This window comes from Ciona intestinalis, chromosome 9 (genome assembly GCF_000224145.3).
Source record: "Ciona intestinalis chromosome 9, KH, whole genome shotgun sequence".
Taxonomy (NCBI): Eukaryota; Metazoa; Chordata; class Ascidiacea; order Phlebobranchia; family Cionidae; genus Ciona; species Ciona intestinalis.
Window position 1 is genome coordinate 2,620,411 of NC_020174.2, and position 19,965 is coordinate 2,640,375.

The window sequence follows — 19,965 nt, forward strand, 5'->3', positions numbered from 1 at the left end:
TCTTGGTAGCGCGAGTGTGCCTTTTTCTCCTGCTTCCTACATCCGAGCATTGTGTACGATCTGCAGTTCTCGTTGTGGGTATGGTTTAGGAACGTTGTGTTGGTGTATTGAATTACCGTGTTTAGAACGTTGGTATATTTGATAGTCGTGGTCAAAACGTTGGTATTTGATCATTATCCGTACCGTTCTAATCGTTTTATTATATATGTGTTTGTCATTAAACTGTTAAGAAATCCTACATCAGTCTGGTCAGTCGCGGTAGGTCGTTAGAGCAGCGTCTTGGACCACACTTTACGTAACATACGCTTTCCTGTATTCAGACTGCCGTCTGTGATTGAATGGTTGTTTTACAGCCATTGTTTAAATGCATAATATTTAAAACCCCAATACTTAAACTTTTATTGGTATATACACAATAATCTCCGGTGACGCGGTACAACCTAGAGAATATAGATTCAAGACAGCACCTCGCTGCTACTATTGTGGGCGGATAAATGTTCTTGGGGAAGACATTGTCACTTATCGGTTTTCTAAATTGTCAGTCATACAATATGTATCATATATATATAACAAAATAACAATTACCCACTAAGTAACATACTTGGTAACTCGTAAAATATATAGGTTTTATAGTGTGACGCAAAGAAACTGCAAAAAAGCATATCTCTAACTCTTGTATTTCCAACAAGAGGAGTTACAGCTATATTTACTGTCGTACTGTTGTTTGTTGGGGTTTAAAACTGTAATAAGAGAAGCAATTAAGCAAATGATATATTAGACTTAACCGTCGATGCTGCCACCACGTGGTTACTATATGATTGCTTCAAATTAGTAATGGTCTAACTAACCATAGTATATACCTAATACTTTGTGACGTACTTTTGCTGCAGAATTAATCGTTTTTAAAAAAAGGTTTACATGTTTGTGACAGCCGCACATCACAGCTTTGCGCTTTTCCTGTAACCGAATGATATAATAATGAGATTAAAACAATGCGACCCCAGTGTAACAATGCCGAGGCTTTGCCTTGCTTTAAAATGTTTCTTGTCTTTGTATTCGCGCACATGTTTCTCGCTATATAAGGACATCAATATATAAATGATTAATATTCGGTGCAGACCGTTCGCCGTAGAATTAATTATTTTATTTAAAAATGCGCACAGTACAAAGACCTTTATGTAAAAACAAAATTGGGTAATCCCCTTATAAAACTCCCCCCAATTTCATTTTTTATTTATACCGCGTGAAAAAAGGTAGATATTTGTGTAGGCTGAGGCATATTTATATATACATATTTTTTTTATTTTTATTTAATTCGCGGGCATTTTATAATGAATATACTTGACTCTCAGGCATAATTTGTTGAATATTTTTAACTCTCAGGCATACTTGGTTGTGTGTCTCACCCTCAGGCATACTCTGTTGTATTATGTGTGAGAGTTAAATAAAAATATACAATAATATATGCCTGAGAATTAAATATATTCTATAGAATTTGCATGAGAAATATATTTAACAAATATGAGTATTAAATATAAAAATAAACATGCCTCAGCTTACATGTTTTAGTATCTACCAAAACCTATAGATATTCTTTATAGTAAAAAGCAATTTAAAAAAAAAACGTTTTTGAAATGGCGGTACCTTCTGAAATTTTGTACAACGTTTTAATGCCAAGCTCAGAGATGCCAGAGGGCTCAGAAAAAGTCAAAGGTTACGATTTCAACGAAGGAGTTAATTATAACAAGCTCTTATCAACTTATGAAAATAGCGGGTTTCAGTCAACGAACTTCGGAAGGGCTGTTGAAGAAATTAATAAAATGGTTTGATATTATTTTTTTCGTAATTAATGCGCTTTTGTCTCTTGTTTATTTTTGCTCAGACTTTACAGAGAGATTCTATTTGTGGCTCTTTACAAATAAAAATTGAGGTTTCTAAAAGTAATGTTTTAATTGTGCTGTGAAAATGCTTTAATATGTATAATTTTACTATGGTTTAAATTATAGCGCAATTTTTACATTGGTATCTCACAGTATGCAGGTTTGGGAAAATGGGTTGTAACTTGTAGCATTACATCACGGCACCTGGTTGCGCTTCTGATTTCATGTTATTTTCAGATACAATTGAGGAAAGAACCACTCAGTGAATCAAGTTTAAACAAAGTTTCATTGAATCCAATCGACCGTTTGAAAACAAATTGTTCCATCTTTCTTGGCTTTACATCGAATATGATTTCATCCGGTAATATGTTAGTTATATCACCATTCTACTAGTTTTGTTTCTTTAGGGGCAAAATAAATACTATCAACAAAAACATATACATGTTTATTCAATTAAAAATTTTGTAATATGAGTTTATTATACTTGCCTAAATTTATAACTAACATTTTTCCCTTGTTGAACGATAGATGTTATAACACAGATGTTCTGGTTTATACACCCTTAATGTAACTTTGTGGGTGATTGTTTTATCTAGGTCTATGGCTGACAATTTAGACAAACCATTAGTGACCACTGGGTTTGGGCAATTGCCGTTAAGTATCTTGCCCAAGACACAAACGCACACAATAGACACTCATAAATGCTAAACTACGATGCACATGGACTTTAAGCCATGACGCATGTTAAGGTTCTGGTACTGTTAAGTTTAAATTTTCTGGTTCTGGTACTGTTAGGTTTAAATTTTATAATTTTTGTTGTTTTGTCGCCATATTCTGTCTTTTCGTTTAAAATCTTTCTAAATCTTCAATACCATAATGGAAGTTGGAAGAGACAAATAAAGTTATTATTATTATTATATTTTCAGGGATGTTTAATTTTGAAATTCTAACAAATGATGGTTTTGGGACTTTTAGGTTTAAATTTTATAATTTTTGTTAACCAGGCATAAGAAGCACTATTAGATTCCTGGTTCAACACAACATGGTGGACTGTGTGGTTTCAACAGCAGGGGGGATTGAAGAAGACTTTATTAAATGTTTAGCTCCAACATTTATGGGGGATTTTAATCTAAAGGGAAAAGATCTTCGTATTAAAGGAATAAATCGGTAATTTTTTTTTTGTTATTTTGAAAGTATATAATAGTAAGATGGGGGAAGATGGGACACCTTTTCGTTTAGTTTTCTCTTTTCATTTGGTAGTAAATAAAGAACATTCAATGAATTATAAAACTGTATCTTCACAACTTCCACAGACCGTTGATAATTGTTTAAAACACGATCAGGCTATTTGGATATTAGGTGTTAAAGGTGTCCCATCTTCCCCCACTCTACCATATATACAGGGTGGCGGAAGATAGGAAACTTTTTCATTCTTTTTTCTCGTCCTTTGGTAGTGAACAAAGAACATACAATTATAAAAGCAAATCACTTCCATTGACCGTTGTTAATTGTTTAATATACGATCACAAATTCACAATATTTGGATATTATGTGCTAAGGGTGTCTTGTCTTTACCCACCATACTATATATATTAATTTTAGTTTGTAATCCTTAAATATTATGTATGTTTTTTCATTTTGTAATCCTTAAAAAAATGACAGAACCTAGTCCAATGGCTTTTTGTTTAAACTGTAAAGTGAACCATTTCGTAATTTTCATTTTGTATTTTAAATACCCAATATTGTACTGTGAGGGGAAGGGTGTGGGGCAGGTGGTTTCTTAGTTCACCTGCCGTACTCAACTCTGAACCGTGCCAATTTCATGTATAATGAGCTCTGTACCCGCACTTTGCTCAACAGAAATCCGGTACCAGCAGAAAAATAACGACTCCTTTACAAGTCCAGGTTTACAGCTCAGTTTATTCAACATTACGACATTGACGTCATGATACAGATAACAGCGAGAACAGCATGCATTACAGGTCCTGATTCCTGCACTGGCTCCGACTGCCTCCTTATGCAGTACAGTACAGGGCTTATATATTGGCGAGAATGCAAAATGCGGGAAGAAGCATTACACACGAGAATAACATTAGACACAAGAAGAACATAACATTAGACACAAGAAGAACAAATATTATATACTTGTCGTTAGTTATAACAATATATGTGTAGTCAGTTATAACAATACACACAAGGCTAAGTTTCTTAGCATCCTTCTACTGCAGTAATTTCCTAAGCCTTGACAATGCTCCTGTGGCAGTGTCATTCTTATATTACTGAAAAGGAAACGACTAATTCCTGTCTGCGTTGTGCCAGCTGGCAACTTCGCACAACCTGCAATCTTTATGCATATAGTGAAGTTTATATAATTTTACATGTTAAATATACTACCAAACACACTTCGGTTTTGACTTAAGTTTTTTCATTATAGAAATAATTTAATATTTCAATGTGTTTTAAACCGCATTTTGCCAATGTTTATTTAAAAGTTTGATCAAAAAGGTAACAATAACAATAAGGTATTCCCCCCAAAAATAGGATTTTTATAAAAAAAAGCTACAGTATAATTTTTTTTTTAAAGGAAGCTATAAAATAGAATACTGTTAAAGTAACAACAGACTACTGTTTACAGAATTGGCAATTTATTGGTGCCGAATGTAAATTATTGTAAATTCGAGGATTGGATAATGCCCATATTTGATGAAATGTTAAAAGAACAGAATGAAGAAAAGGTTAAATGGACGCCATCTAAAGTTATCTGGAGACTTGGGAAAGAAATTAATGATCCAGAATCAGTTTATTATTGGTGTTATAAGGTTGGTATAATAAGTTTTATATAAATGTATGAAATTTATTTTAAATTATTATTTTTTTAAATTTATTTTGTGTTGAATATATTTATTATTATTTTTATTTATAAAAATTACACACCAAAAATTTATTTTATCTCTTTGAATACAATAGCGAAGAGGAAACTATGTAAAACAATAAAAAGGACATTAGCTGCACATTTTTTGCTTTAATTAATTGTGTAGTACTATAGTCCATATCACATTAAAGCTCAAAAACAATATACTTTGAAGCTGAGAATTTTAAACCAACAATTTATATCTAATAGCTCAAAGTCTAACATTTGAAACTAACAATACTTAAATTGTAACCTATGCTCCCAGTTCTAACTAATAGTACTTGGGCTTTAGGTCTTAGTTAACTGAAATACCTACTGTGTATTACTTTTTACAAAAGTTTTTATTTAAACAACAAAAAAAGAAAAATCTAAGTTATGCGGTGATTAGTAGACGAGAACACACCCCTTATCAAAAATTTTTACTGAAAAAAGATAAACTAATTATTTATGTCTTTGCAGAACAAGATTCCTGTATTCAGTCCTGCTTTAACTGATGGATCCATTGGTGATATGTTGTATTTTCATTCCTATAAGAACCCTGGTTTAATCATAGACATAGTGGAAGGTACCATAATACACTTTGATTGTACATGATAATGGCTTAGAAATATTACTGAAATGTAAATTAATAATAACATATAATAACTATAATAACTTTATTTGTCCCTTAGATTACGGTGGCTTTAATATTTAATTAAAAATATTTTAAAGGAAAAGAGTCAAAAGACAGGATATAGCGACAAAACGACAGCTGTTAAAACCTGCTTACAGTATAAACTTATTTACATTTAATTCTCAGAAAAAAAGCGTGGTCACTATGCTTAGCAGACAAACATTTATGTTTAATTATTATTATGGTAAACCTATAATAGAAACAAAGTTATATACAAAGGTGCAACCCGTACAATTGGGGGATCGGCTTTAAAGAGGATTATACTGTAAACAATATACTTTCAGTTAAACAGACACACAGTTTTATATTCTTTCCCATACAATTTTCTTTTCCAAATAGTCATTCTATTCCTAATAATATCTGTTTTGCATTCATTTTATCTTCATTATTGTTATTAAAGAGAAACATAAAATTAGATTATAAGTTCTAACTGTGATTGGTTTTAATTTGTTTAAAATTTTTAAGGCTGGTGCCATTACTTAACCATGAGGTGCCTAGATCGTTATTGAAAGTTACTAAGTTTGATGCTCAATACTGACAACATTAATGGTGTATGTGTCCTCGGCAGTGGTCACTAATAAGTTTTCCAAATTATCAGCCACTTATGAAGAAAAAAAAATCCCTCCATAATAATCACGCACAAAGGAACATACTTGGTAAGCTGGCACGAGGTGTATGAAACAAAACACCCGTGTTTAACAACTGCCGTTTTGTGGCAACGCAAGGATAAAGTAAGTTACAAGTACTGCATCATATTACCTTATTATAACTATAGGGTTTAATTTAAACAAATATTATGTTTTATTACAGACATTAGATTAATGAACAATCAAGCAGTCTATGCAGCAAACACAGGGATGATAATCCTTGGTGGTGGATTAGTTAAACATCATATATGTAATGCTAACCTTATGGTAAGTTTCCCTACTGTATGCATTTAAATTGTAGCTAAGATTTTTTTCTTTATGTATATGCAAAAAATTATTATTGTTTAGATGTTATGACATTTATAAAGTTATGGCTTATGTCACCGATTTTTCCTATTTCGGCGTTTGTGGTGTCGTGACATTTTTAAACTTATGACAAAAGTTGCAGAGAAACGGTTATAAACTTTAAAAATAGATATATTTAAAAATTTCAGAGAAACGGTTATAAACTTATAAAATAGATATATTGCATGGCAATGGTTATAAACTTATAAAAAAAATAAAATTTTTTCAAAAATCACAGAAACACGGCTATAAACATATAAAAAATATTTATAGCATTTAAAAAATTTGCAGAGAAACGATAATAAATATATGAAAAAATATATATTTTAAAAAATGCAGAAAAACGGTTATAAACGTATAAAAAAGTATATATATATATATATATAGGGGTGTAAAAAATTGCACAGAAACCGGTATAAACTTGTAAAAGATTTCTTTTTCAAAATTGCAGAGAAACGGTGCCGATTTCTCTGTTTTTGTAAACACTGCTCAAGAGTTTGATGGTTCGGATGCTGGAGCTTCACCAGATGAAGCTGTTTCATGGGGAAAGATAAAGATGGACGCAAAACCAGTGAAAGTTTGTTTATGTGTTTCATACTTTACTGTAAAATGTTGGCAAGAATCTTAACAGCTCTACCTTAATGGTTGATTATGGTATATAAAGAATTACCTCCCACAAAATCACATACATCTGGTGACTCGTAAAATGTGTATGAAACAAAACACCTGTATTATAACAACTGTTAATGCCCTGACACGCAAGAAAAAATAAGTTACAAGAGGTATACGAAACAAAAACTTGTGCTAAAATGACTGTCGTTGCCCCGCTATGTGTGGATGAATAAGTTACATTTATTTTCATTTGAGAAAATGATTTATTCGACTATTTGTAAACATTTATTTTCTTTTTTTGCAGATATGCGCAGAAGCTACATTAATATTTCCACTCTTGGTTGCACAAACGTTCGCGCGCGATTTTCATAGTATAAAAAAGTGAACAGTTACACTCGTGTTTCTTATTAAAACAAAACTTTTCATTTCTAAGGAATTTTAGTGATATAGGTGTATGTATACCAGTTTTTGTCTGATGCAGTGTTCTGCTACAACTTAAAATTATAAAATTACAGAATAGAACATGGTATTTTAAGAATAGAATATGATATTTTAAGACCTATTATATCTCTTTTTATCTTGGTTTGATTTTTTAAAACTTGAATAAATATCCAGTGTACTAAATTGAATAAATGTCCAATGTACTGGCACCAAGTCACTGTTGTATAGGCTATTATTCTAGAGTTTAAAAAACAAATGTGTTTTTTTTTGTTGCAAGCGATTCTGTTACTATTAAGTAAAATATTATGTTAGAAAATATTTTCAAAGTACTGTACTTTTAAGTTTCAATAAACGGAAAATGTTGTTGTTTTAATTCCAACGCTGCGGAAATGAAACAATTCAGATAATTCAAAGATCACCAAAGAATGATTGCAACAAAAGTTAACTCTGCGTTCCACGTCGTACCGATCACAAATATGCATTGTTTGTTTTGTTTTAAATTTTACAACTCTCCTGTACCAGGCCTGCATGTTTGGTGTTGCATTAATTTAATCACAATATACACAAAAGGACATCATTAAACTGAATTTTGTTTAAAAGCTCATTACAAACTAGAGAAACCTCATAAATGCATGAAAGATTGGGTGTTTGACAGCGGTCCAGTTTTAAGAATTTTTGAGTTTTTTAAAAAAAATTTTACGTGAAAATTATTCCAGAGAAAAGTAATGTAATATTTTGTTTAATGTCGTACGTGAAAGTTTAAGATAATAATAATGCGGTCAATTCTTGCCTTTTTCACTGTGGTTCTGATACAAACAGGTCTGTTATTTAGATCTTTTTGTAGACTTATAATTTTTTGGTGAAAAAGTGTATTATGCACTTTCTATTCTTCTTCCAGTGTAATGTTGTGTATTTTGTAATTGTAACTATTTTTGTAACATTTTGTGATAAATTTATTTTAGATAACAAATTTTTTTATTACCTTTAGATTTAGATAAATATAACATTAATTCTTTTGTGTAAATAAAATGACAATCTTTATTTATTTGTTTTGTTCCCACAGCATATTTTTCAACCCAACTTTATATCCTTTATACTTATTTATTCTATTGAATTTTTTTCCTTTTTCTATAAAAAATTAATGAATGTTTAATTTTTCCGTTTAATTTTTATTTTATAAATTTGGTTTCCATTTTATAAATTTTACATTCTGTCTAAGTTTTTTGTTTGTTTTTCTAATTGCAGTGTCATCTCAAACTGATTGTCCAAATGGTTGGTCTTCTTACAACAACTTTTGTTGGTATTTTTCAAACCAGAAACCACCAGTAAGTTGGACGGAAGCCGAATCGTGGTGTCAGCAGAACAACGGGCATCTTGCTAGTTTTGCAACTGTGGAGGAAAGGGTAGGAGAAAATACTCACAATCATTAATAATTCGTAAAATTGTATCTCATACTTGTTTAAACTCACTGAAAAAAATTTAACAGTATTTGCTTGTAACCAGACATATTACTTGTTAAGAAAATTTTTATAAAGTTGTTTTGTAATCTTACCAATTGGAAAATTCTTTTTTTTTTAATTCCTGTCGAATTTTATTAAATTCTGGTATTATATTCAGCTGTTTAAATATATACAGTTTTATTTATAACTTAAATGAATAAAAAGCAACAAACTTTTAGTTTTGATTGTTATTTTTCACCAGGATTGGGTGGTTGATAATAACATGGAAAACATGGATGAATTGCGATGGTGGATTGGACTTAATGATGTGAAACAAGAAGGTCATTTTTCATGGAGTGACGGAACACCTTATAATAGTAGTATAGCGTGAGTATTGCGACTTGGTACAGTTACTTGTTTCAAGCAATATAACATGACAATTTTATTAAAAAAATGGTTTACATAAGTTAACAGAACTTTTCTTTTCAAATTTGCAAACTGAATAAGTAAAAATTTTTAGTTTAAAACAGTACAATTACTTGTTTTAAACAATAAAACATAACAATTTAAAAAAATTGGTTTACATTAGTTAATCTGTCTACTTTTTGTTACAGCCGTATGTTTTGTTTATAAAAAGCTGTTTTAATTTCTTAAAACCACTTCTGGGTTTCTATGTTAACCTACTTAAACATGTTTCGAATGCTTATTTAAACTTTGTTAAGACCCTGATGGGGGTGCAAAGTTTGTTCAATGGTCGTGCCCACTTCAACGTAACGACTCCATAACACTAGGTCGACAACTCAGTTTATTAGTCGAACAAACAAGCGGCATCAGGCTAGGGACAAACGTGAGGACAGCAAAAGTGTAAGAGAGCTTCTACTGCCCTCATAACACAGAAAATAGGAGGGCTTTTATAGCATAAATGTGTGTAAACACAAAACACGGAAGAGATAATTGACACCAAAGAATGGCAAGCTGTCATATTATTTCCTTGTAGTAGGAAACACAAAGGATATGTCTCGTCAATCATAAACACAGTTACGCCAGATGTAATAGTTACGCCACACGGCTGTTTAATATTTAATCTTTATGCATTAGGTTAATTTGGACAAACTGAAATATATATCTGTGCTCGAAATACATTCAACCGCTACAACCTTTTAAATTCATATTAAAATAAGTTTGGCTATTTGTTATCTAAAATAGTTCCAGAAGTTTTGGTCTTAAAAATACCACCCAGATAAATTCAACTTTGGGTGAACTATAAACTGTATATTTAGAATGAAAAAACGCTGCCTAATGTTGTGGAAGGGTTGGTTGGGCTTACACACAGCAAATCCCAGCCAGAACTTACCCTGTTTATTTAAAGCCCTTACACCTTAGGTCGTATTCAATTAGTCTGGCGCCATGGCTCAGTGGTTCAGGTGCCTGCATTGAAACCAAAGTGTCCCCGGTTCGATGCTCGGCAGCGGTACTAAAACTGATCGGTATATGTGTCCTTGGGCAAGACACTTAACGGACATTGCTCCAACCCAGCAGCCACTAATAGGTTGTCCAAATTGTAAGCCATATCAAATAAAAATTATACACAAAGTTGAAAAGTATGGTAACTCGTAAGCACACGGAATAAAAAATGGTGCCAATATTACGCGTCTGACTGTGATGCGGTGTCACCGCTGGCAAGAAAGACTTAAATGGGCTTCCCGGGTGTTGGGGTAATGGGTCAAATCTCGCCTAAATCCCAGGTCCTTGACAAAGACCTCATCCATTAAGAATAAAAAATAAAAAATATCAACTCTTTTCTTGTACTATAGTTCTGTTTCATAATATATAATTATATAAGTGGCAACCCAACCCACCATTGTACAACATGGGGCAGCTTAGGTATCCTACCACAATGTTTATTTAGAAATTGGAAATATGGTGAACCAAACAACGCCTATATGGAGAACTGTGCTGAGATTTGGATTGCTGATCCAATAGTTAACGATAAACAATGGAATGACAATTCCTGTGAAGCTACTCGTACTTTTGTTTGTAAAAGGCCAACGGGTAAGTTTTAGTTTACCAATAAATTTTGTTTTCATTAGAACTTTAACTTGATAATAATTAAACATTTATGGCTTGTTTGTCTGCTAGGTGTAGCGACCACGCTTATTTTCTTTCATTTAAACGGAAGTATGTTTTTAACTGTAAGCGTGTTTTAACAACTGTTGTTTTGTCGCTATATCCTTTTTTTATTTAAAGCGTTTCTAAATCTTAGGTATTGAAATATCAAATAAAGTTATTATTATTATAAAATTAGACACAAACATAAAATCCTAGATTTTAAGCTTAAAATGTATGGAAAATGTATTTAATAGAGTAATAAAATTTTAAACCAGTTAAGTTTTGGTACAGTTGAAAATACTAAATCTTTGTTTTGTGGTGCTGTTTGGTATTAAAAATTATCCTTTTTTTCAGGAACATTTAGTTCATGTCCCAGCAATTATGTGAATTTGGGCGATCGATGTTATTATGTTTCATCTTTATCATCTCAGTGGCAAGATGCACAAGCTGAATGCAAGTATGTATAACGAATATATACGAAACCAAACACTTGCGTTATAACGACTGTCGTTGCCCGCCACGAGCGTATATTTAGAAGAATAAGAAAAGTTAGAACACCTTTTCTTTCTTTTTTCTCATTCCATTTGGTAGTAATCAAAGAAGGTTCAAAGAATTATAAAACGGATATCCTCAAGACTCCCATAGACCGTTGTTAATTATTTAAAACACGATCAGGAAATTTGGATATTATGTGGTTTCCGTCTTCCCCTACCCTACTATACAATAATGTTGAATATAATATAGCTAGCTTATCTGGTTATGCCTCATAATATATATTTACCTAAAATGCAATGTAAATTTTGTTTAACACATTTTATCAACTTTTTGTATTTTTTTAAGCTGGTGTAATAATTCAGCCAATACATTGTATTTCTATTTATCTTAGAAAGCAAGGAGCTAATCTTGCTTCAATTGGTTCTGGTGGCGAACAAACTAATGTTGAATCCTTGATCAACGGCTACAGTGAAAATTTTTGGATTGGTCTTTCTGACACGGTACGTATGAAACTGAATGTAATTTGCTTAACTAGGCTAGTGGGAAACGACAGTTGGTATAGCATGTTTTGTTTCATAAACCTCATGTCCGCTCATGAGTCACCACATATGTGACTTTGTGGGTGATCATTTTTTTCTATATGGCTGATAATTTAGACAACCCATCAGTGACCACCGGGTTGGAACAATACTATTAAATGTCTTGCCCAAGAACACAAAAGCCCACAATGGTAGTTCCGTCGAGCCTACCTCTGGGTTGTCTTGAATATCTACTAGATTACAAATTGACATATGATTAATATTTATACAGGCAAGTCCAGATACGTTGACCTGGGTTGACACTGCAACAGTGTACAGCTACAAACACTGGGCTCCAAACCAACCACCAAACCCGTAAGTACATTAGGCTTTAAAAGCCTGCTTCTAATTAATGAATATCAATAGTGTTAGGTAAGTGCGTGGTCCGGCACACTGCTGTAACGGCCTACCCCTATTGACCAGACTGATGTAGGCCTTCTTAGTTAATAGTTTAATCATATATAACAGATAGTATCATAAAAAGATGAGCCCATAGCTAAACAACAACCATAGTAAAGCTAGAAACAATACAGAAGCACGTCACAGCAAACTATGCACAAAAACCACAAACATATACAACGATGGAATAAAAAATACGTCACACTAGTTATGGTTGGTTGAAAAGGTATTACCACAGCTGTGCTAATGGATACCAACATAGCATGCTTGGTTTGAGCCAAGTATTAAAACTTTGCGTGAAGGCCCTTTAGTTTAAATTTATTTAATTTTTTTTGTTGGCCTGACAAACATTGCCACTCTTTATTTCATGACATATATAAACACGAACCAACTAAAAAACTATGCTAACCACAAAAGCTAACCAAAAAACTAAGCAAACCACTTCAAAAACTAAGCTAACCATTTTCGTGTGTAGCCTTCCATACCATGGCAGTACATGCACAGAGATAAGCCAAATATTAGGATGGACATGGAATGTGGTCAAATGTTCAGTAGAAAAGAGGTTTATTTGTGAACGTGGTTTAAAAGGTAGGTTTTATATCCTTTGATATTTTAACTAAATTTTAGTTTTTAACTAGGTTTTATATCCTTTAATTTTTCTAACTAATTTTTTTGGTGAATATTAAAATGCCTGTATATTTGCATTTCTGTGGAAAATGTTTTTTTTTTTTTATTTTCTAGCTCAATGTCCTACTGGTTGGTTGTACTTTGCTGGGAGCGGTAAATGTTATGAATTTGATATTAACCCAAATAGAAAATCAACATGGACTACTTCAAAGGAGATTTGTCTTGGCCTGGGTGGTGGAATGCTTAAAATATTGGAGTAAGTTTGATCACCTGGTATTTAAAATAGAAATTAAGCATTTTAAATAACAAACACTTTATCGAAAGTTTGAAATTCTACAATTATTGTGGATTATGTTTTTTTTTATGCATTGTTTCTTATTCATGTTCTAAATTTGCTTAATGTATTTTTTGTTTTGCAAATTCGCTGCTTGTGACTGCTACCATTGACGGTGTATGTACACCCCTTGTTACAACGACTGTCGTTTGCCCCTCCATGGGAGGATAAATAAGTTACATACGTAGTAACTTGTAAGCGGCACAAGGTGTATGAAATAAAACGTTTGTGTTATTACCACTGTTGTTGCCTTGCAATGCAAGGATAAATACGATAGATAACATTCATTCATTCAACTTGAATATTTGATCCAGCCAAGATGAAGAAACATTTGTGGGAAGTGTGTTGGAATCCTACGCCAGTAACGGTCACCCCCTCGTGTGGTTGGGTGCGTCTGATATCGGACACGATGATCAAGTCACTTGGTGGGATCAAACCAACATAGAAACACCATTTTGGAGTTCACACATGCCCGATTATGTGCAAGGTTATATTTTATTGCAATCCTAATACTAATTTTAAACAATTTGTTGGTCATTGGTTTATTTTGAAACAAAATATTTTTTTAAATATCTTGAATTTTTTCATTAAATGTTCATACTTTATTTATACTACTATTTAGATGATCAGTTAAAATTGAATCAATATGTAAAAAAAGTATTTAAAAAGTGTGGTAAAAAGTATTTTTTTAATGAACATAAAAAATTGTTAACATTAAATTGGATCAAATAAACAATTCAACAAACAGCCATTTTCCAACTTTAGGAAGGGATGATTGTGTTGCTCTTTATACGGGGCGAACCACAAGTAATTGGGAGACAGCAACTTGTTTTGAAGAAAGGGGTCACATATGTGAAATTCCTGAAGGACAAGGTCTACCAGCTGCACCAGTTGTAACAGGTGAATTTGTTTGTTGAATTAGTTATCTAATGCAACGATTTTGCAAATTTGGCCAATATAAAATTACTTAGTTCTGTAAGGATCTGGTACTAGAAAATGTAACAGACAAAAATCAAGTCCAACCAATTGTTGTATTACAGTTATAGATATATATTTTACCTAAATGGCATCGTCAGTCTCCTTTTCAAATAGAATCATGATTAAATCTCTTTAATATAACAATTGGTTGGACTTAATTTTTATCTGTTACATTTTTGTAGCACCTGATTTTTACTATATTTCACAAAACAAGAATCGTTCAACTATTTGAACATTTGTGTAATTTATTACAAGTTATAAATACTGCAATGCAAAAATTCATGCTCATTGTTCTTATTATACATTAAATATAAGCATTTATATCTTAAGATGGTAAGCATTTTCAATAGCAAGTTAAATTTAATGACAAATTAACACAAACTAGTTGTTTGTAGCGTTCTAATAGTTGGTTAACTTTCAACCACATCATTAAATTACAAGGAATAACATATTACTAAAGCTTTGAGTAACATTTTTGTTAGTTTATTGAAATTAGCTATTTAGTTAAATTTTAAAATGTTTTTTTTCAAAATTATACATTAAATATAAGCATTTATACCTTAAGATGGTAAGCATTTTCAATAGCAAGTTAAATTTAATGACAAATTAACACAAACTAGTTGTTTGTAGCGTTCTAATAGTTGGTTAACTTTCAACCACATCATTAAATTACAAGGAATAACATATTACTAAAGTTTTGAGTAACATTTTTGTTAGTTTATTGAAATTAGCTATTTAGTTAAATTTTAAAATGTTTTTTTTCAGTTGAGGGTCGTTGTGATGAAGGCTGGAGACATCTAAAAGGTTTTTGTTATTTTTTTGGTTCAATGGAAAAAACTCAACAAAATGCTGAATCTTACTGTGTGTCTAAAAAGTCTCATCTAACCAGTATAACTACAGATGATGAATTGTCTTTTATTGTTGGTATGTATGTGGTGTTTCTGTATTTATTTGGAACTATAAAAGTATGTGTTGATTAATAGCCTGTTAGATAGAGTTTGCTTTATTTAAAACGAATATGTAGAGTCAAATTTTATCACTTTGTGAAAATATTTTTGCTTTTAAATGTGGCCACAATGTGTATGAAATACATTGTTCGGCGCCAGGTCAAAGTGGTTTGCGACCTGCTTCTAACTCAGAGGTAAAGGATTTAAGGCTTGTCGCTGCTACCATTGTGGGCGATGTGTCCTTGGGCAAGACACTTAACAGCAATTGCTCCAAACTAGTGGTCACTAATGGGTTGTCCAAATTATCAGCCATACATAAAAAATAAAAAAATCTAAAAAAAACAATCACCCACAAAGTAACATACATGGTAACTCGTAAGCTGACATGAGGTGTATGAACACGCGTGTTACAACGACTTCCATTTTCCGGCCACGCGAGGATAAAGTAAGTTACATCCATTCATTGTGTATGAATTAATGCCCCAAAATAATCATCTATAAAGTTACAAGCTTGTACTGTAAGCGGGGACGGGGGGTATGAAACACAGCATGTGTGTTGTATTTGCTTTTCCATACAAGGATAAACCAAGTTATATTTCATGGTTGTATTATTTCTAAGGCAACCTTCAACAAACAAGTTGGATTGGTTTGATGAAGCAAGGGGGAGGTTTTATTTGGAAAGATGGAACAACAGACACCAGTTATGATAATTGGAAAAACAACGAACCAAATAATGATGGAAATTGTGTTTCTATTGATCAACAAGGGGAGTGGAGCGATGGTTCTTGCTCCATCATGTGGTCATTTGTTTGCAAAAAAGATGAGAGTATGTTTTGAAATATTAATATATTTGTTGTGTATTTTAATTTTTATTTAATAATAATATATAGTAAGGTGGTGGGAAGATAGGACACCTTTAGCACATAATACCCAAATACCCTGATCATGTTTTAAACAATTAACAATAATCTATGGAAGTCATAAGGATATGCTTTATGGGAGTCATAAGGATATGCTCTATGGGAGTCATAACGATATGCTTTTTCTTTCAATGTTTTTTGTTTACTACGAAATGGGACAAGAAATTAGAGCTAAAAGGTGTCCTATCTTTTCCCACCCTACTATTTTTTTTATTTTTTTTGTTGTAAATAATAATATATTTTTTTGTTTTAATGTTTTTTTTTTATAATTTTAATATTTCTTTTAACTTCCAGTTCCAACACAAACTGTTACCATCCCTCCTCCAAGTTATGGTAAGTTAATTTTGTTTGAAAAATAAAAATATAACTTTATATAATTTTTGTTCATATTAGTCCCAGATTTAGAAAAATGTGGCGGTAATGGTTATATATCAGACCCCAGCAGCGACAGATGTTACAAGGTAATCTCTTATATTTTAGTGAATTTGAAAACAATTTTAAATTATAAAACCATTTTCATCACTAACCTACTATGCATGTTCCTGTTATGTCACAATTGTTTTGAAATCTGTGTAGATTTATTATATAATTAATAAAAAAATTAATTTGTTTCTTTGATTACGATAGTGAAGACTTAGACATATTTTAAACGAAAAAACAGGATATAGCGACAAAACAACAGTTAAAACACTATCACAGTTAAAAACATATTTTTAATTGAAAAAAAACACATAGTAGCTACATCTAGTAGACAAACAAGCCATTTATGTTTTAATATTTTAACTCTAGGTAAAGTTTTTATCTAAATGTTAATTGGTAATATTTTTAAAAATATTAAAGAATAAGGTATTTAAATCATGTTCAGGTACAAGTTCCAGCTTTATATCGCATTCTGCCATATTGTTACGTCACTACGATGTATTCCATCATCATGTCTCTTTACGCACACTTTTGTTTCTATTAGAAGTTTAACTTGATAATAATTAAACTTAAATGGCTCTTTGTCTGCTAGGTGTAGCCACTAACCTTTTTTACTTCCAATCAAATGTAAACATGTTTTTAACTGTAAACGTGTTTAACAACTGTTGTTTTGTCGCTATATCCTGTCCTTTCGCTCAAAATATTTCAAAATCTTCGTTACAGTAATTGAAGAGAAAACAAAGTTAACATTACCACCATGTTATAATTCAGGTGAATCTTGATCCTCGTAGTTGGATCGATGCTCGATACGCATGTCAAGTTGATGGCGGTGAGTTAGCTGGTATCAACTCACCACAGGAGAATGCTCATGTATTCTGTAAGTATTCACTAATGTTTGTTTTTGTAATAATCTGTTTAAATTTTTACTGTTATAACTTCTTTTTAAATTTCTCTCATTAAAAGCATTTTCTGCTTCTGTTTACAATTATGGTGTTATAACGTTTATAATTTGTTGCTGTTTTGTAGTAATTTCTGCTGTTATATTTACTATTCCTAAAACTAGTGTGGTTTAAATTCACCGAGTCAAACTCTAAAAAAGGATACACACATGCATAAGTTTTTGTTAAATAAAAAGGTATAACAGAAAACTAAATAAATTTGTGCTTTTTTGATGCAGCTCTGATAGAAAATATTCCAAATGAAGTTTACTTTTGGATTGGTGGGAGTGATCAAAATAGTTTCAATGTTGAACTACTGGAACAAGGATGGAGTTGGTCAGATGGAAGCCCATTCAATTATATTAGCTGGGCACCTGGTAATTGGTATTATTCATTTAACTACAATCATTACATATACCCATTAATACACTTCAGGCAATGTTAAAACTCAAAAACATAATCACCCACAAAGTTACGTATTGGTAACCCCATAAGCAGGCAGGAGATGTGTGAAAGAAAACACCTGTGTTATAAGGTCTGTTGTTTCCAATCCCCAACCCATTAGTCACTAATTGTTTTTTTAAATTATCAGCTACGCAAAAAAAATAAAAAAAGACCCCCCCAAAATAATCACCTACAATGTAACATGCATGGTAACTCGTAAGCTGGTACAAGGTGTATATAACAGAACACCCATGTTATAACGATTGTCATTTACCGGCCATGCAAGGATAAAGCAAGTTACATTGAACGAATTAATGTAACTTACTTTATCCTCGCGTGGCCGGAAAACAACAGTCATTATCACACGGGTTTAACACCTTGTGCCAGCTTATTTAATAATATCTTATATTACCAGGAGAGCCAAATGGTTTTGATTCCACTGAAGATTGCCTTGAAATGTACGGCACCAACGGATTATGGAATGATAATTATTGTTACCGATACCAACCATCTGTTTGTGAGAAAAAAGGCGACGTGACCAACATAGTTGGACCTGATATTACTGATGATAACTGTGATAGTAACGAGGCATGCTGCTTCAGGTGAGAAATTTTTACTTTGATTATTTTCTTATCTGTCTTGAAAGGTTTTGTTTTTAACTGACTATTTTTTTTAACACGGCTCTTTACTGCTACTATTGTGGGTATATGTGTCCTTGGGCAAGACACTAGTATCACCCACAAAGTAACATTATTGGTAATTTGTAAGCTGGCTTGAGGTGTATGAAACATAACACCCTGGTTTAACGGCTGTCTTTTTTCGGCCACACGAGGATAAAGTAAGTTACATTATATTACAACAGTTACATTAGGTAAAGCACAAAACTATAAACATATTACAAATGTTTTTTAAACTCATTACAGAAGGATTTCAAACTCAGAACATTCATTGACAATTAAATTTTAAAACATAAATTTAATTCTTTTTAATATTTAATTTAATATTTAAAATTTTAAAACATAAATTTAATTCTTTTTAATATTTAATTGATACATAAAAAAAACAGATTACAAAATATTTTTATTTAACTATTAAGTATCAGTAACACTTGACAATTTTTTTAAAACATTTTTTTTAATTAGACACCTTGGAGCAGAGTATGGTGGTACACTACCTGATTCAGCAATGTCCGCGTCAACAGAACGTGATCAGTGGTTCAGTGCTGACAGAGGTCGACTTAACACACCTTCAGATGTTATCATTATTTCTGGTAATATAAATAAAATAACTTTGTTTCTAATATAAATAATAACAACTTTGTTTGTCTCTGCGAATATGGTAGCAAAGATTTAGAAATATTTTAAACAAAAAGACAAAATATAGCGACAAAACAACAGTTGTTAAAACACGCTTAAAGTTAAAACATATTTACATTTAGTTGGAAGAAAATAAGTGTGGTAGATATATTTCCATGTTTGTTAATAGTTTCTAGATATATTGACAGAACTGTCTGGTGCTGTGGCACAGTGGTTAATGAGCCTGCCTCTAACCAATAGGTTCAGGGTTTAAGTCTCATTGCAGCTATCATTACAGGGTATGTGTCTTTGGACAATACAGATGATCTCTCCAACCCAGTAGTCACTAAAGTGTTGTCTGATTTGTCAGCCATACATAAAAATTAATATATAAAACAACGCCAAACTGGTGTTTAAAGCTATCATATGCAGTACACTGTTGGTACAACTTTGGAAATGTCCTGCCACACCAAGATAAAAAGTGTTGTTAACTACTTAACAGCAATGCTTCTCTTTAAAAAGCCTCTAACCTT

General features: G+C 31.8%; 2 protein-coding genes across 2 annotated transcripts in view; both read left to right on the top strand.

Moving 5' to 3' along the window:
- The first annotated feature begins 1,554 nt into the window (after window positions 1-1,554).
- Window positions 1,555-7,888, top strand: LOC100187438 (deoxyhypusine synthase). The gene is made up of 8 exons (XM_002119401.5): window positions 1,555-1,823; window positions 2,118-2,241; window positions 2,885-3,047; window positions 4,516-4,699; window positions 5,251-5,356; window positions 6,275-6,378; window positions 6,908-7,033; window positions 7,373-7,888. Exons 1-8 carry the CDS (start codon window positions 1,635-1,637, stop codon window positions 7,451-7,453), a joined length of 1,077 nt encoding a protein of 358 aa, XP_002119437.1. The 5' UTR covers window positions 1,555-1,634; the 3' UTR covers window positions 7,454-7,888.
- A 1,031-nt stretch (window positions 7,889-8,919) lies between these two features.
- LOC100175664 (macrophage mannose receptor 1-like) overlaps window positions 8,920-19,965 on the top strand; it is a 31,496-nt gene continuing 20,450 nt past the window's right edge. The window contains exons 1-17 of the mRNA XM_026835825.1: window positions 8,920-9,335; window positions 10,858-11,000; window positions 11,412-11,514; window positions 11,944-12,052; window positions 12,363-12,445; window positions 13,005-13,117; window positions 13,271-13,412; window positions 13,805-13,977; window positions 14,256-14,390; window positions 15,234-15,392; window positions 16,035-16,241; window positions 16,630-16,668; window positions 16,729-16,796; window positions 17,527-17,632; window positions 17,933-18,070; window positions 18,553-18,739; window positions 19,280-19,407. Coding sequence (XP_026691626.1) covers window positions 9,232-9,335; window positions 10,858-11,000; window positions 11,412-11,514; window positions 11,944-12,052; window positions 12,363-12,445; window positions 13,005-13,117; window positions 13,271-13,412; window positions 13,805-13,977; window positions 14,256-14,390; window positions 15,234-15,392; window positions 16,035-16,241; window positions 16,630-16,668; window positions 16,729-16,796; window positions 17,527-17,632; window positions 17,933-18,070; window positions 18,553-18,739; window positions 19,280-19,407 — 2,137 coding nt within the window. The 5' untranslated portion in view covers window positions 8,920-9,231. The remainder of the gene's footprint in view (window positions 9,336-10,857; window positions 11,001-11,411; window positions 11,515-11,943; window positions 12,053-12,362; window positions 12,446-13,004; window positions 13,118-13,270; window positions 13,413-13,804; window positions 13,978-14,255; window positions 14,391-15,233; window positions 15,393-16,034; window positions 16,242-16,629; window positions 16,669-16,728; window positions 16,797-17,526; window positions 17,633-17,932; window positions 18,071-18,552; window positions 18,740-19,279; window positions 19,408-19,965) is intronic.

Bases quoted from the DNA above. Each gene is read 5' to 3' on its own strand.
- LOC100187438 (XM_002119401.5), top strand. From the start codon at position 1,635: ATGGCGGTACCTTCTGAAATTTTGTACAACGTTTTAATGCCAAGCTCA. The intron at 2,242-2,884 runs GTAATATGTTAG...TTTGTTAACCAG, and splicing joins ATCGAATATGATTTCATCCG to GCATAAGAAGCACTATTAGA. The intron at 4,700-5,250 runs GTTGGTATAATA...ATGTCTTTGCAG, and splicing joins TTTATTATTGGTGTTATAAG to AACAAGATTCCTGTATTCAG.